Below are 15,357 nucleotides of genomic sequence, written 5' to 3' on the forward strand. Positions count from 1 at the left end.
TCACAATGACAGAAACAAATATGTTACACAAAAAAGATTTTAAACAACACAAGAGCAAAGACAACATAAACAGTGTTGTCTAGGTATATGCTGCATCATTTGGAGTCACATGGTAACCATCAACTCACAATATAAATATTCTGCTCAATTGTCTGCGAACCACAGGGTCCGTGGTTCGAATACCAGTTCCTCCATTACAGTACCATCCACTAGGCTCCACTAATGTCAGGTCAACTGTTATCATCAAATTACAATAAATGAGACAAAAGAATAATTGAAATTCTCTCCTTGGTTCAAAGGGTGAGTCTTGCTTAGAAACAAGTGCCTAAGTCCATGTTGATTCTACGTTGAAACCACACAGATAACAAAATTAGACCTTAAAAAAAATAAATAAAAAGAAGTCACAACCTAAAGAGTAGCTCTCATTTGACCAAGGCAAGGTTAACTTAGAGGTGACGCACTTAAGTGCAACGCTGAACGATTTCATAGTGAGTTTTAGATTACAAAACTGCCAGCTTGCTCTGCTGTGCTTTCATAAGAGGCTTTAAGAGATATATCACTGTGCAACTGTGTGTTTGTGTGTTTGTGTGTGCTGTGGTGTTACAACACTGATTTTCAGCGCTGATCCAGAAGTCGGAGGGCAAAAACTCTTCATTAAGTCATGTCGTTCAGCACAGTGAAGAATTCTGTTTGTAAACAAAGCCATGGCAACCATGGGACTCACACTCTCTCACGCTCTCCCTCGCAAGTTTGCACTTCCACAAGTTAACACTGACACGTACATACACACACAGAGCACCAAGCTTATTCTAAACTAGTCCTCATCTTATCATCTGCCTGGATATGACCCAGAAATACAGTCACTGGAACAAATAGGCCACTGTCATATTAATCTCCACCTCTGCAAATTGATGGAAACATGATTTGGTGTGTTCACAGCAAGCCCTGTCTCCCCGCCTCCCCCATTTCTTTCTCTGTGTGTCTCTGTCTATCCATCACGGCGATAACTTGACCTCCCCTTAACCAACTCCCTAGATCTTTCTGCTTTTTTTCACAGTGAGCAGTGAGTAAAACATAATGCAATATAAAGGAGAATATCCTCAACCCTGTAATTGCATGCTCAATTCAAAAAAGAACATAAACAGGTAAACCAAAAAGCAAAGCAGGGAGAAAAAGGGAGCATTCACATGCAGATATTCTCAGTGAAAAGCTTTGAATGGTGGAGTCTGACTAAAATTACAGAGATTCTGTAATTGCAGCTTCAGATAAAGCACAGCACTTGGCAGGTAGAGTAGGAGTCTGCAGAGATGTGCCCTCATTTCTACACCAACACTGCGCTTGTGTGTGTGTGTGTGTGTGTGTACATGTGTATGTGTGTGAGTCATTTTAAGCATTCATGCATACTTGCTTGTGTGTGTAAGTGTGTGCATCTGTTTGTTTGCGTATCAGACAAGCCCTGTGTGTGTTTGGAAGTGTGTCTGCGTGCGAGAGAGGGGAATAGGTTTGAAGGGTTAATTAGTGCGCTGTCTTAAATGGTGTGCAGTGACAGGAAGACAAGACAGGCTGTCCTTGCAAAAATCACCTCTATCCATGCTGCTCCACATGAGTGCACACACACACACACACACACACACACACACGCACACGCACACACACACGCACACACACAGTATGCACGTATACCGCAAGATGAGAATATACACTCATTCTACCTCCACTCAGCACCTCAGTGCCCATGTGAAGCTCACACGCGCCCAAGTCAGTAAAGCCGAATCAGTTGTGCCGTTGCTACAGCAACAGCATACTTTTATGTCAACTGCAACCTAGTTACTATGGAGATATGTATACAAGAGAAACTCTGTGCCGTTGTAGTCAAGGGCCAGATGTCAGCATAGTGTCAGGGTTGGTGCACACACATACGCACACACGAATAGACACATACAACATGTCATCTTCTTCCTTCATCTATTTTGTTCTTCAACACACACAAACACACACACACACACACACACACACACAAACACACACACACGTAACTCACTCAAAAAGGCGAGTCCAGGTTCACACACTGGTCAAGGAAAGCATAAAGAGCTCCTGTGTCCCTCCTTCAAATCTCAACCAGCCAAACATGCAAAGCTGCCGTTGATCCTCGCTGTTTGTCCCCCACCCCCAACACCCTCAGGCGAGATAAAATCTAAAGTCTGCTGGCATCTGTGTTATTAAATCCTGCAGTATTAATTTAGCACTAATTGAGTGAGGGATTCATTCCCCGTTTACCCCGAGTCTTTAATGGAGTAAAATCTGGATGGGAAAGCCGGTATAAAAGACTGTATCAAGACTTAAATCAAAAGCGAAATGCTGTTCCCACTGGGGCAACGCAGAACGTCAGAGTGAAAGAGAACTATGAAAGCAGAGATCATCAAGTATTGATAAGGCCGAATCTGGTACAGCTGTAGACAAAATACAGAATATGTTTGACTTCAAGTTGGATATGCCTGCAAAGCGCTGATAACTGTCTAGCTGTGAAATAAGTTCTAACCACACATGATAGAGTGAGTAATGGGTCTGTATTTACCATGTGACTGCAGTATTACTTTACCATAGAAGTATTCCGAATATGATGGATGAATTCTGATTAAGAAATCCCAGAACTGTCTTGAATTAAGCTTGGTAATCATTTGAGAGTTTCAATACCTGGGTGAGTGTTGGAGCCAGGATTGAGAAGGTCAAATGGGATTGTTAGTCATTTTCCTTAGAGTCACAGCTCCGACAAAGGAGTACAGAAAAAAATACTTGAAAAGAGCAGAACCTACATGATAAAATGGTACAAGAACTGATATTAGACATAATATATTAGACATTGTATATAACTAATGATCAAAATTACATAAACAAAACTCTGTATTTCGAACCTATAGAATCACAATTGTTTCACAGCACTGAAATATTTTACCTATTTTACTTTATCTGTTTGCAGGGTCCTAAAATGTTGATGCGACATATTTAAAAGTATAATGGAGACATTCTTACTAGTCTCCAGTCGGCTAGTGTTAACCTGTTAAGACAGACCTCTTTCTATTTGATGGCAGAAACAAAATAAATTACTCACCATCTTTGCAAAATGTGACAATCCATCTTTGAGCACTTGGACATCTCACATAACAGCCAACTATTTTAGTTTGTAGTGGCTAAATGATGTCTATGTGTCAGCCCTGTGATAGACAGAAGCCCTGTCCAGGGTGTAACCTGCCTCACACCCCAGCTGGGATGGGCTCCAGAGCCCCCACAACCCTATAACGGATAAGCCGGCATAGCTAATGAATAGATGGATGATTACAGCTGATAAAATCTAAAAATGAGATGCCTGGTAACAGCTTTTCATTCTGCCCTTGATTTAAAGGAGACAATTCAACAAAGGGAGGTCACAGTGGAACGTTTCATGTTTTAAGGGTCTGACTGGCTCGGGATCAAACCCAATACAGCAGTGATACTTTCTTAAAAGCTTATTTTGTAGAATATAGTCTTTTTTTCTTTTAACAAAATACAGTAACTAATAACAATAACAATTATTAACAACAAATTCATTTAAATAAAATTCTGTCTAAAGGTTTTCTGATTGAACATAAAGAACTGAGGAAACAAAGGAATTACATCATATTTTGAAATCAAATTTTGATTTTTGGACACATTTCAACTGGAACTAATTGAATGAGGTTTAATGCTTAGCCCATATTTTAAAGGAAAGTCATTATTATCCAGTATTTCTCTACATAAATGCTTGTGTCTTTACCTGGCTGCGGTCTTTATCCACCTTCTTGAAGCACTTGTTGAGCGATAGATTGTGGCGCACTGAGTTCTTCCAGCCTGTAGGGGCACTTGCAAAGTAAGGAAAGTGCTCCAGGATCCAACCATAGATATCCTTCACCGGGAGCCGTTTGTTTGGCGCATCTTCAATTGCCATAAAAATCAGACAGCTGAAGGAGTACGGCGGTTTTCGGTTCGCCCCTGCTGCCAAGTCATATGCTGAGTGTGCGTCGCCGAGCAAAGGGTCATCTGGGGAGGGAGACGAGGAAGAAGGAGAGCGCGGATGCTGGCCGTCAGGGTCCTGCAGAGGAGAGACACTACGCAGCCCCGAGTGGCTGAAGCTGTTGAGGAGGTCGGTGCTCTCGTGAAGCCAGGAGAGGCTGGTGAGCTCCTCGTCCTCGGCCTTGGAGAAAGAGGCGGACAGAGACAGGGAAAGGTCAGCCGCCTCCGCCTCAGATGCTGCCGTGGCGGCGTCCCCCTGCCGATAGGGTGGGCTCATGCCCTGTGAGGCACTGGCTCCACTACTGGGGCTCTGGGCCTTCTTACTGGGGGGCATGGTGGGTCCCATCCAGCCCAGGGCTCACTCCTGAAGAGGCACACAGCAAAGAGAGGAGGACAAGAGCAGCGGGAAGGAGGGGTCACAGAATGGGTGGAGAGAAGGAGGAGTGGGGAAAGGGAAAAATCAAAAAGAGAGAAAAGAAACAAGGTCAGCTTATGAAATTCAGTTGGCTTCTCACATAAAGCCTTCATTTTCGTCAAGGGCCAAAGGGTGGAGGCACGCAACACAAGGTTCTGACCACATTTTCAATTAGGCTGTGTGTGATTTGAAGGGGAAGTATAAATCATCATATTTCTCTGAGGTTTTCTACCCAATTCTGACCTGGCCAGAAAATGTTGCGCTTCATCGGTTGAGGAAATCTTGCCTTGTACAACTTCTCTCTAATTACTAGTGTGTCAGTTAGGTATTGACATTACACATAGCTTCTGTCATAACATGTGAATACAGTTAAAGGTCTAATAGTCACAGGGTCACATATCCGATTCCAGTGCACTTTCACTACAACAGCAAGGGGAAATTTAATTGTCAAGGTTGGATCTATGAATGAGTGCAATGTAACCTTTAACTGCCAGACATTAAAAACAGTTAACTGTCCAATGGTCAGGCTTAATTCCACTGTGCAATATCTGTGAACACAGATGATCATATTCATGAGATTTGCCAAGAAAAGAAAGAACCAAATTAAGAGAGTGAATTCAAATCCATCCCTAGTCTAATCAGACCATTATTCTCCTAACATGAGAGCAATGCTGTGGGGGAATGGGTCTGACTATCACACCACAATCAGAAGGCTCCACAACTAGGCCTTTGATTGTCCTCTAGCACAGACAGCTGTGGGAAGGACCCAGGCAGCAGCTATGGCAAAATGTAATCTGCTCCACTCACCCTGTGAACATGTTTTAGAGTCTGGACACATGTACACCACATTGCTAGGACCCACATGTGCTAACACACACACACACATATCACACATGCAGACACAAGCATGTGAAGAAGCAATGCTAAATTTGCATGCACAGATACATTTTGGTCAAAAGGTCCAGATGCACGTACACATAGATGCAATCAGCGGGTAAAAAAAAAAAAAAAAGGGTGCAGATCTAAGCAGATCTAACACGTGCAGACACACACACACAGTATAAAATCACACATGCACACACCCAAGCGCGGCACCATTAGTACATGAGGATTAAGTCCAGATATGTTCTGGCTTGCCCCTGTGTGATGCGATCGCTCTCTAATCCAAGGTGATCATCGGCCGATCTGTCCCCTCACTCTGCGTGATTGACTGACAGCTGTCACCCATGGCAACCCGCTGTGCCGTGACAACTGTCAGCTCCCTACAGCTCTGGCCGCCGTGTCACCATGGCAACTGAGCAAAACAACTCAGCTCCTCTCTTGTTCTGACACTTTTTTCTTTTTCCTCCCTGCTCGGTTTTTGTTGCTCCTCTACTGATTTCTGCATCTCCTCTTTTCGCCATCTTTTTTTGTTTTTGTTTTATGTTTTTTCGCACTTTTCAACCAGCGTAGATATCTGTGCTTAAAAGTGCTGATAAGCTCTAGTGGAAAGGACTGAGTTAAATATAGAAAGGTGATGTATAGTTACTGCGCTGTTGCTCTTCGTATAGTCAGCCAGCCTATAGTCACCCCACTGCTCCATCAGAGTCTCTTCACGGTGCAGGGAATCGCTCGCTGGAGCTGAATGTCTTTGATCTCCTCTCCACTTCTTCTCCCCTCTCTTTTCTCATACTTTCTGACAGCCTGCATACTCATTCAACAAGCTGTACCTGTCTGAGGTACAGCGCGGTTGCACCAATATTGACATTGAGCGTAATGAATTCAAATTGCCCTGGTGACGATAACACTGTAGCTGAAAATAGTGAGCGCACAATCAAAGGACTGGACGAGATAGAAAGGGTGTCTGACAGGCTTTTCAAGGTGCGAGTGTGTGTTTATGCATGTGTTTGACAGGCTTGTCACGATGTGTGTGCTTGTATTGGGAAGGAAGTAAGGGCACGGTTGTGACATTGTTCTTAGTAGGAGTCCACTGGAATGCAGAGATGGCTCTGATACTATTTCTCCCCATCTCCTCTTCCTCCTCCTTGTTATGTTGCCATAGCGGCAAGGGGGCCATGAAAAATTACGGCTGACAGTAAAGTCATCTCATTTTACTGTTGCTATGACAACAAACTCCTCACTGTTGGTTGGGGCCAGTGTGAGCTGCCGCCCAAGCCTCGTGCCTGAGTGTGTGTATGAGTGGATGCATGCATGTGTGTATCACCATGTCTCCCAAGGGCTCTCATAAAGCTTAACACACTTGCCCAGCTCTAAACAAACTTTCATGCAACTTCTGCAGCAGCCCCTCAGGACCAACTGCTAAAGGACAAAGGCAGATACCGCTCAAGTTCAGACTAAATGATGCCTGTGTGTGTGTGTGTGAGTGGGAAGCATCCTCACATTTGTTTGACAGATGGGACTGTGCTATTCTCTCTGTCTTCTTCATTCTCTGGATCTCTTTGGTGTTTGCATTCTTTGTTTTGATTTGTGTTCGTCTCTGTTTGGCATGTCCATATTTGTGTTTTCTTGTGTGTGTGTGTGTGTGTGTGTGTGTTCATGTGTGTGTGCATTAGATTGTAAGTAGACTCTTATTATCTGTCTCTAAGTACACTCTCCATCTCAAAGTGTTGTGCATATCAATGAAATTAAGGCAGCTGTAATCTGCACGGTGTGTCTCTCTTCTCACTATGACCCTGGCACCACACCAGTTCTGTTTGCACTCTGTACCCTGATAACGTGGACTTTAAAAGACACAATTCAATTAGAGTGAATGGCTTTCTCCATTTGAATCACCATTCTTGAACGGTTGGAGGTACACTTAAGTCAGATTGTTCCTGTTATTACGCTGCCATGAGTATGGGTTCCATAAGACAGGTAACAAAGGGCTGAAAATTACTGTGCCAACTGGGACTGAAACTGCATTCAAATCCTCTCTCGCCACAAGTGAAACAGCCTTTCATTTAATTACATTATTATAAATGAGTTTTAAATAAATTTTGAATCTGTGGCAATTCTCTGAAAAATTGATTCATTATTTAATCCTGTAGGATTAATCCTGTAGGTTTTGTCCTTTCAGTTTATGAACATGTGCTTTTTTTTAGTAATGAATTATAAAATGGGCATCAAACAATTAAATTGAATATGAAACTTTAAACAATCGAAGCATGTGATCAATCATATAATACATTTTTTACTTTTTTTTTAATTATATGGCTGTATGTTCATTAGGACATAGAGTTGTTAAGGTGGACCTGTTGTCACCAAGCAACAGTATTTCCTACAGGTTTAATCTACAGCAATCATGTAAATTAGTCAACTTTAGAGTCGTACCCTTTGACTAAGCCAGCCACCACATAGATGTAGCTTCGTTTTTACCATACAGGTATGAGTGGTATCATAAGATCTAATTAGTACCAAAATGCTAAACTATCAATTTAAGCCCTAACATGTACGTAGTTTTACGTCATAAGTAGCTCGACTAGGGAGCCAGTTGTATTTACTGACGAAGAGGCGGTTGAAACGTCTAGAAAAGATACTGATTTCTTAGGTTAAAATACTTTTGTCAAAGGTGTGTTCAAGGGCAAAAATGAACTCTTTTGCTCAAATATTCTTTTAATAAATAAAGAGTACTTGTTATTTTAAAAATTAATTTATAAAGTCTCATTTAATCAAATATTAAACTAAACAGCAGCAAAATCCAGAGTGTCCATGAAGCTAGGCAGACACTGTTTGGGCTGGATTATTGCCCTCACGCTTGACTGACAAATTTTGGCCTGATCGGTGGTCATTTGGCATGCAGTGCACCCTATTAATCACTTGAAAAATCAATGATCCTTCTCCTGGACGATCAAATTTTGGTCAGCTGTCTTGGAACATCAGCAATTTTAAGGTCCTGTTTCTGTTTTCGCTCAAATCTACAAAAAACAAAGTAAGAAAGGTAAATGAGAGCTACATTTAGTTTTGGAGCAATTGGGATTTTGTTGTTGTTTCCAGCTGTACTGAGCCTCAATCAACACTGATGCACCATTAAAAGCAAAACATTTTCAGATCAATAAACCTATAAGTTTGGGAGTTGATGATGCACCCCTTAGCTGGATCCAGTCACTGGTTCAAAAATGCTGTGTTGACAATCAACCTAAAATCTCAAAAACTTTGGGTTTTTTAAGATTTAAAAGATGCGGAATGAGATGAAACACAAACCCATGAAACGTGTTCATTTTGAAGAATGTCACTGACCTTGTTGTAACCCTGCAGACCTTTGACCAGCTCCAAACTGAAGCCTTTATGACCGCAGGCTGAGGCCACCGGTGTTTACACAGAGGGGAGGTTAACAAACCCCTCTGAGAGCGGAGATGGTGGAGGCTAATTCATGTACTCTAATTGACAGTGTAATCATCTTACACTGCATTCATGCTCTCACAGATACTCGTCTAAATCACATGTCACATTTGCGTAATCCTCAGAAGATCTACATTCCCTGTTGGCAGCTGTTTCTGTCTGACTTGCAGCATTTTGTGTGCTGAATCCAGAAGAAACATTTCAGTAATGTACTTCTTTCACTGTCTTGCAGTGGAGTCTGCTAAAACATTAGCCAAACTCGCTCGCAGTGAAACCTTTAAGTCATCGCGTTACAGAACCCCCCCCCAAACCACATCAATGCTGAAATATTAAAATAAAACAAAGATCGGCTTGTGACATTCTGTCAGCAGCAGCACATTTATGCTCTGCCCTGGGCCTCGTTGGACTGAAGCGACTATTACAACTTTGTCAGTTTGACTGTGACATATGTTGCACGCCACATCCTCCCGCTTCTCACTTTCCTGTCAGTCTTCCCTATACAGCCCAATAAAGCCAGTGCCATGAAAATAATCCCCCCCACCGCAGAATAGAGTAGTAATAGTAGTGTAGGAGATAGCGGCGAAGAATGGAATAGTAGCTGGTAGGAGTTATTACTTTGCAGAGGGGTGAGCTGAACCTTGTGGCTTCTCTGGCCACAGTGATAAAGCAAAGAGTCAGATGCACCGAGGCAAAACTAATCTGGAGTTTTGATGACAAAAGGACGACCTTTATCCCTCCTACACATGCACTGGATGGATGGAAGGGGAGACGAAGACCAACAGAGAGAAAGAGAAAATGAGAACTCTCTCAGAGACCGGAAAATAATAACTTTTGCTACATATATGTCAACACCAGTGGAAGAAGCCTTGTGATGTTCTCCATTTTCAGCCCGTAAAATCGTTCTCTCCCTTTCTTCTGTATTTCCTGCTTTTCCCTGACGAAAAATATCAGGGCTCCAGAGGGGTTTAAGGCAGCTGAGCAGGACCAATCACATCGTATAAGGTCTGAGTGTGTCCACCTTTTATGTCATCCACAACAGCAAAGAATTATGGAATAGAGGTCAGGGGTCACGGCGTCCCAGTGGACAGTTCCTGAACCTTTTGATGCTAGTTGCTACTCTTAGCTGCCTTTCAACTCATAAAGTTGCACATGTGCACTAACACACACATATGTAATCATGCACACATTCCGACATAAACACAAATTTGCAGGATTTGCAGGATGTCTTTTTCAGTTCTGGACATTTTTGGTATGTGCATACTGGCAAAGTAGACACTAAATTTAAATAACCTTCAGAGTCTCCCGCAATGTTTGAGTAATCAAATTTACAAAAGCTTGATTTACACCTTTATTCAGTAAATTGCTATTGATCTTTTTTTAAATCTAATTTTCACAGATTTACCAGATTTAAGATGATTTGACTCTCGGAGATGTGAACTTTGTCAACCGTAATGCACAGCTGAGGCTGATGGGAATCAACGAAATGGACAAATTGAAATTTTGGCTTGATGAGAGACTAGATAAAATGTTAATAGATCAAGTTTATTGTCATAGGAACATGGATGTCTGTGAAAGAGATTGTCCCAATTCAATCAGTGTACAGTAAGTTGAGATATTTCACTGGAAAAACAACAACTTTGACCTCCTTGTGGCACTAGAACAAAAGTCACGAGATCACCAAATTGATTAGGATTAATCCTCTGCGCACAGTGAATATCTGTACCAAATTTACTGAAAATGCATTATGTAGTGTTCGAGACATTTGTTACAAATAAGAATTCCATTGTTCTATACTTGTGGCATGTTGGGCAATGATCAGCAAAGTCACTGACATCCATCCTCTAGGTACAAATACAATATAAAATTATGCAACTAGCTTGACCAATACTGGCAAACGTGTCACTGTTCCAGCCTCTCAAGGGTGACAATTTTGTTATGTTTTGGTCAGATGAGCAGAAAAAAAACAACCAATTTTTACATAATGAAAGAAGAGAGAGAATGTAATCTTGGCATTAAAATCGTTATTGATTAATAAGAAAGTAATTGAGATATTAAATGATAATGAATAATGTCCATTTGTTTAAAAAAACATGGATATGAGCAATGAGAGCAGAACGCACATCAATGGGGCGACTGCTTGTGCAATAAGAACAACACTAGGCTAAAAAAGTTAATACACAAAGAGAAACTAAGGGGCAAAAACTCAGAGAGGACATGTGTAATGTATGGTGCAAGAAAATCAAATATTGCCAGTGAATAATTCAAGACAACACACACACAAACAGACACACACGGAGCTTCCATCGTCCAAACTAGACTAACCAACAAAGCAAACAGACATTTGCATCAGGCAAACACAGAGTCAGTTTGGTATGATTCATCAGCAGCCAGCGATCATGAAGTCACGCTCAGCCTCTCTCTCTGAGGATGGCAAACAATCAGACGCAGACAAGGAACGCACACATGCAGACATGCAAACTAAGGTTGGAAATCTGGATGCTTAAAGGTGATGTGTATGTGTGTGTGTGTGTGTGTAGCCCGGAGGTCCCTTGGTGGAATACGGGGATAGAGTGTGTATGCATGTGGTGGAGTGACTGCGACGGTCAGGTCAAGCTTAAAAAAAGTCCAGGCCCAGGGCTCTAGACTTCCATGGTAATGGCCATGACACACCATGGGTCAACATGCAATCACACAATTACACAATTACACACACACACACACACACACACACACACACACACACACACACACACACACACACACACAGAGAGTTACTAACACACTTGGTTGCTCATTTGGATGGTCCATTATTTCTTATTCTGCAGTTAAAACCAGATCATTGTCCTCTGCTTGTGGGAAATTCAACATGTGCTGTATGTGTAATGCGTTAGAAAGAAAAAACAATACTGCTTGATACCAGCAGAGTTAGGTTTTGTTTTGGATTATGATCCAGATGGATAAAATACCCATATTTGATATGATAAGGCACAAACTATCTGTTATAGCAAAGAGGATATGGGTGTACTGGAACAATGACTCACACGGGCTGTGCTCAGGTTCTTATAGCTCAGCAAGAGCAACAAAGTGAACCTGTTTCCACTAGTGAAAACATCAGTTCTTGTCAGCTGTTTTGTCACTGTCACCGTTAGACTGTACCAACTAGTTATTCATGTGTCATTTCAAAAATATGCTTATGAGTTTAAAAGATTAGAGGAAAATGTTTTAACTATAAAGACACACCTGTAGCAAGGTGTGTCTTGTCTTTTTAATACAAACTCAAACAGAAGAAAAAAAACGTATTCTAAAACAACAAATTGTTACAGTGTATAATACTAATACTGCATCCATTACAACAGCATGGCTTCACAGGAGAAGAGTCTAGGTGCTGAACTGGCCTGGCTGCAGTCCAGACTGTCACCTATAGAAAACATTTAAAGCATCAGAAAACCAAAATCTGTCAACAAAGGGCCAGGCCTACTGGTCTCCTCACTTCCCAAATGTTTACAGACAGTTGTTAAAAGAATTGAATTAGGTTTATAATTAATTAGCTGTGGAATTAAAGTTTTGACAGTTTCCCCCAGATTCAAGTGTTAATGCTATGTTAGTCTAACCACACCCAGAATTTACCACAGGACAGAGTTAAGTTAAACTAACTGCCTGGCGACTGTGGCGCAGGAAGGTAGAATGGTTGTCCACCAATCTCACAGTTGTTGTTGTCCTTGAGCAAGATACTGAACCCCAACTTACTTGGTCCCGGTGAGTGTTTGCCAGCTGCATAGCAGCTCCCCCATCAGTGTGTGAATGGGTGAATAAGAAGCAGTGTAAAGCGCTTTGAATGCCAATAGGCAGACAAGCGCTATATAAGTGCAGATCATTTACTCTTAAATTCAACTCTGACAGAAAAAAATACAAATTTGCCAGGAAAGTGATCGGGCAGGTACTAATTCCCCATGCCACCATGTTTTATGAGTTCTACATTACTGTTTGTACACAAATAAGTTAGAAATGATTAAATATATGGTTAAGATGTGTTGTTAGCTGTTAGCTGAGGGAACAACCCCCTGGGGTATGGTATGCTAAATTAGGCTAAAGGCCTCCTGGCTTGAGTTCTGTACTTAATAAACCCACATAAGCTCATTTCCAAAAGGAGTTTCTTTGTTTGTTCTGAATTGGAGCCTCTAGCATTTGGAACAAACAGCTTGTGAAAAATAAGATATTTGTTTATCTCCAACTTAACTTATAAAAAGCAATAAAGATTTCAAAAGCATCCTTCAATAACGAGCTAATGACAAAAAGATAATACAGTTTCACCTTTTCCTGCTCAGTTTCCTTGCACAATCCCTCCCTCACTCCCTGTAAGGCCTCCCTGTCTTCTGTCTTTGACAGTGAGCAGGTCCCTGTTGGCGCTCTGTGCTCTTTTACAATATTGTGGGAAAGGAGAGAGGCAGTGAAAGAGAGTGAGAAAAAGAAAGAGAGCGGGAGACTGCCAGAAACACTATACAATATCAAAGCGGCCAGTGCACAGCCAAATGAGCTTTGATAGCGGGCAGGGAGGGGTGTGGGTCAGAAAAATGTAAGGAGAAGGGCTCGGTGAACTGTTTAAAGAGGGGGCCGTGATCTATCGGGATCCCCACATTGAATGACGAGTCGGGAGGAGAAAAGCTTTGAGGTAGCTGGATGTCCTGCAGTCAAACCAAAAAATAAAAAAATAAAAAAAATTAAGCAAGGCTCCCTCTCTGTGTCTGTCTGTTTCCCTTTCTCTCTTTCCCCTCTGGCTTTTCCACTTATCTTTAACAAACAGCAGCTCAGGCTCTCAGCCACTGAATGACAGTTTGTCCTGACACCAAAAAACCATGGCAACAACCACAGGGAGAGCCTGTCCAGTTCCAAAGGTCCGCCTTCTCTGGCTTCACGGCCTCGCTCTGCTCTTTGAGCCTTCTGCAAATTTGGCTGATTGCAATCAATGAAGCAAATGAGCAAAAACTTGGTGATAGAAGTTTGTGATCGGGAAACTGCATTGCCTCATTTTGTCCGATAAAGCAGATCAAGATTGAAGCGTTCATCAGATCATCTTGGCAGAGAAAGCCAACTGGAGCACAAAAATGTGTTCTGGTTGAAAAGTCAAAGTGGAATTTGGAAAAAAAAAAAAGTGGAAAAAAAGAAGGACAAGGGAGTGAGGCAGCAGTTTGTCAGAAGGCTATACAGTCCTCTCCAGCATGCCTTTGCTGACGACACTTACACCGCTTCTGCTGATGATACAACTCTGCTTACATCCTTCACTCCTCCCTCCCACTCCTACAAGCTGTTTTTAACACTGCACACGATACCTTATGTCAACTGAAACGTGTTCTGAATGCTGACAAAACAAAATTCAGGCTGTTTACAAACTCACAAACTGGGCAAAAAAGGAAAAATGATATGAGGAATCACCCTAGAAAATAGATTTCAAAAGCCCTTTGGGAAGTTAGACTTTTAGGGAAGGTAATGTTGATGTTTTATCTAATTAAATAATACATTATATTCTAAATGAAAGGATATCAGTCTTTTTTTAAAAGTTATCTGAATATTTGCACAATCCCAACCTGTGAATCACCTTCACATGTAAACATGTTCTAATAGTAAAAGTTTTGTTTACTACAAATCTGCTGGCTACTGCAGCTCAGTAATTTCATACCTGGCCAAACTGTGTCTAATTTGGGATTTTGTCTTCATGGCGCTGGAATAAAGCTGAGCAATAACTTTAATTCATTTTATCTAAACACTGACAAAGAAAGTCCTAGGGACCATAGTGACTTCGTAAAAGAGCTCTGATATAAATCAGCGTGTCATTTGCAGCAGAGGCAGCATGTGCAGGTAGACACTCCACGTGTCCTGGTTATCCACTTTTTAAAATAACCACTACAATGCATCTCCCACATTAAAGATATGATCAGAAACAACTGAAGACTGCACCTGTTAATGAACTACTTGCCCTGTAAAGTAAGTAAAGTGGTTGATGCGTGAATTGGATGGACTGAAATAAAGCGGGACCAAAATTATTTACTATTTAACACATCTCATTCAACTTCTTCATCAGTGCAGTCTTCTGCAGTCAATCTAGTCTGAAATCTAAAATGCAATTTACATTTAAAAAGTTAAGTGAACTCGATAATTTATCCAGTGAAAATAAGATTGAACTTTGTTGCATTGTAAATATCTTAAATCACTCAAGCATCAGGACAGTTACAGATTAGATTATTCTGTCAAAATAACAAATGCCTTAAAGTCAACTTGGAAGTTTACACGATGTGTGGATTCCTTTATCAAAGGATAAAGCAAGTTTGACAAAAACAGACTTTGGCTGGATGCTCACCGTGATGGATTGCCTATCTCGAGCAAGTTTTAAATCTGTGCAATTTGATTTCTCTGCAGCCTAAGCTGAATGGAAAAACATGGCTGCATGGAAAGTGGGAAAAATGTGTGTGTGAGAAAGTCAGGGCGATCTAATGCATAAAAGGTTTGGTGCCTTAAAGCTGAAATAAGGTTTTATTTAAAGCGCAAGTGATGTTTTCTTTTTGCTGAGACAGAGTGGTTGCTGCCATTACCATGCACTTAATTAT

At 41.4% G+C, this 15,357-nt stretch overlaps 1 protein-coding gene across 1 annotated transcript in view; it reads right to left on the reverse strand.

Annotated features, from left to right (window-relative positions):
• The window catches only part of ches1 (checkpoint suppressor 1), a 54,586-nt gene that overhangs the window by 25,221 nt on the left and 14,008 nt on the right, over positions 1 to 15,357 (reverse strand). The window contains exon 2 of the mRNA XM_067482155.1: positions 3,791 to 4,390. Coding sequence (XP_067338256.1) covers positions 3,791 to 4,372 — 582 coding nt within the window. The 5' untranslated portion in view covers positions 4,373 to 4,390. The remainder of the gene's footprint in view (positions 1 to 3,790; positions 4,391 to 15,357) is intronic.

The sequence above is a fragment of the Channa argus genome, chromosome 17 (assembly GCF_033026475.1).
Source record: "Channa argus isolate prfri chromosome 17, Channa argus male v1.0, whole genome shotgun sequence".
Taxonomy (NCBI): domain Eukaryota; kingdom Metazoa; phylum Chordata; class Actinopteri; order Anabantiformes; family Channidae; genus Channa; species Channa argus.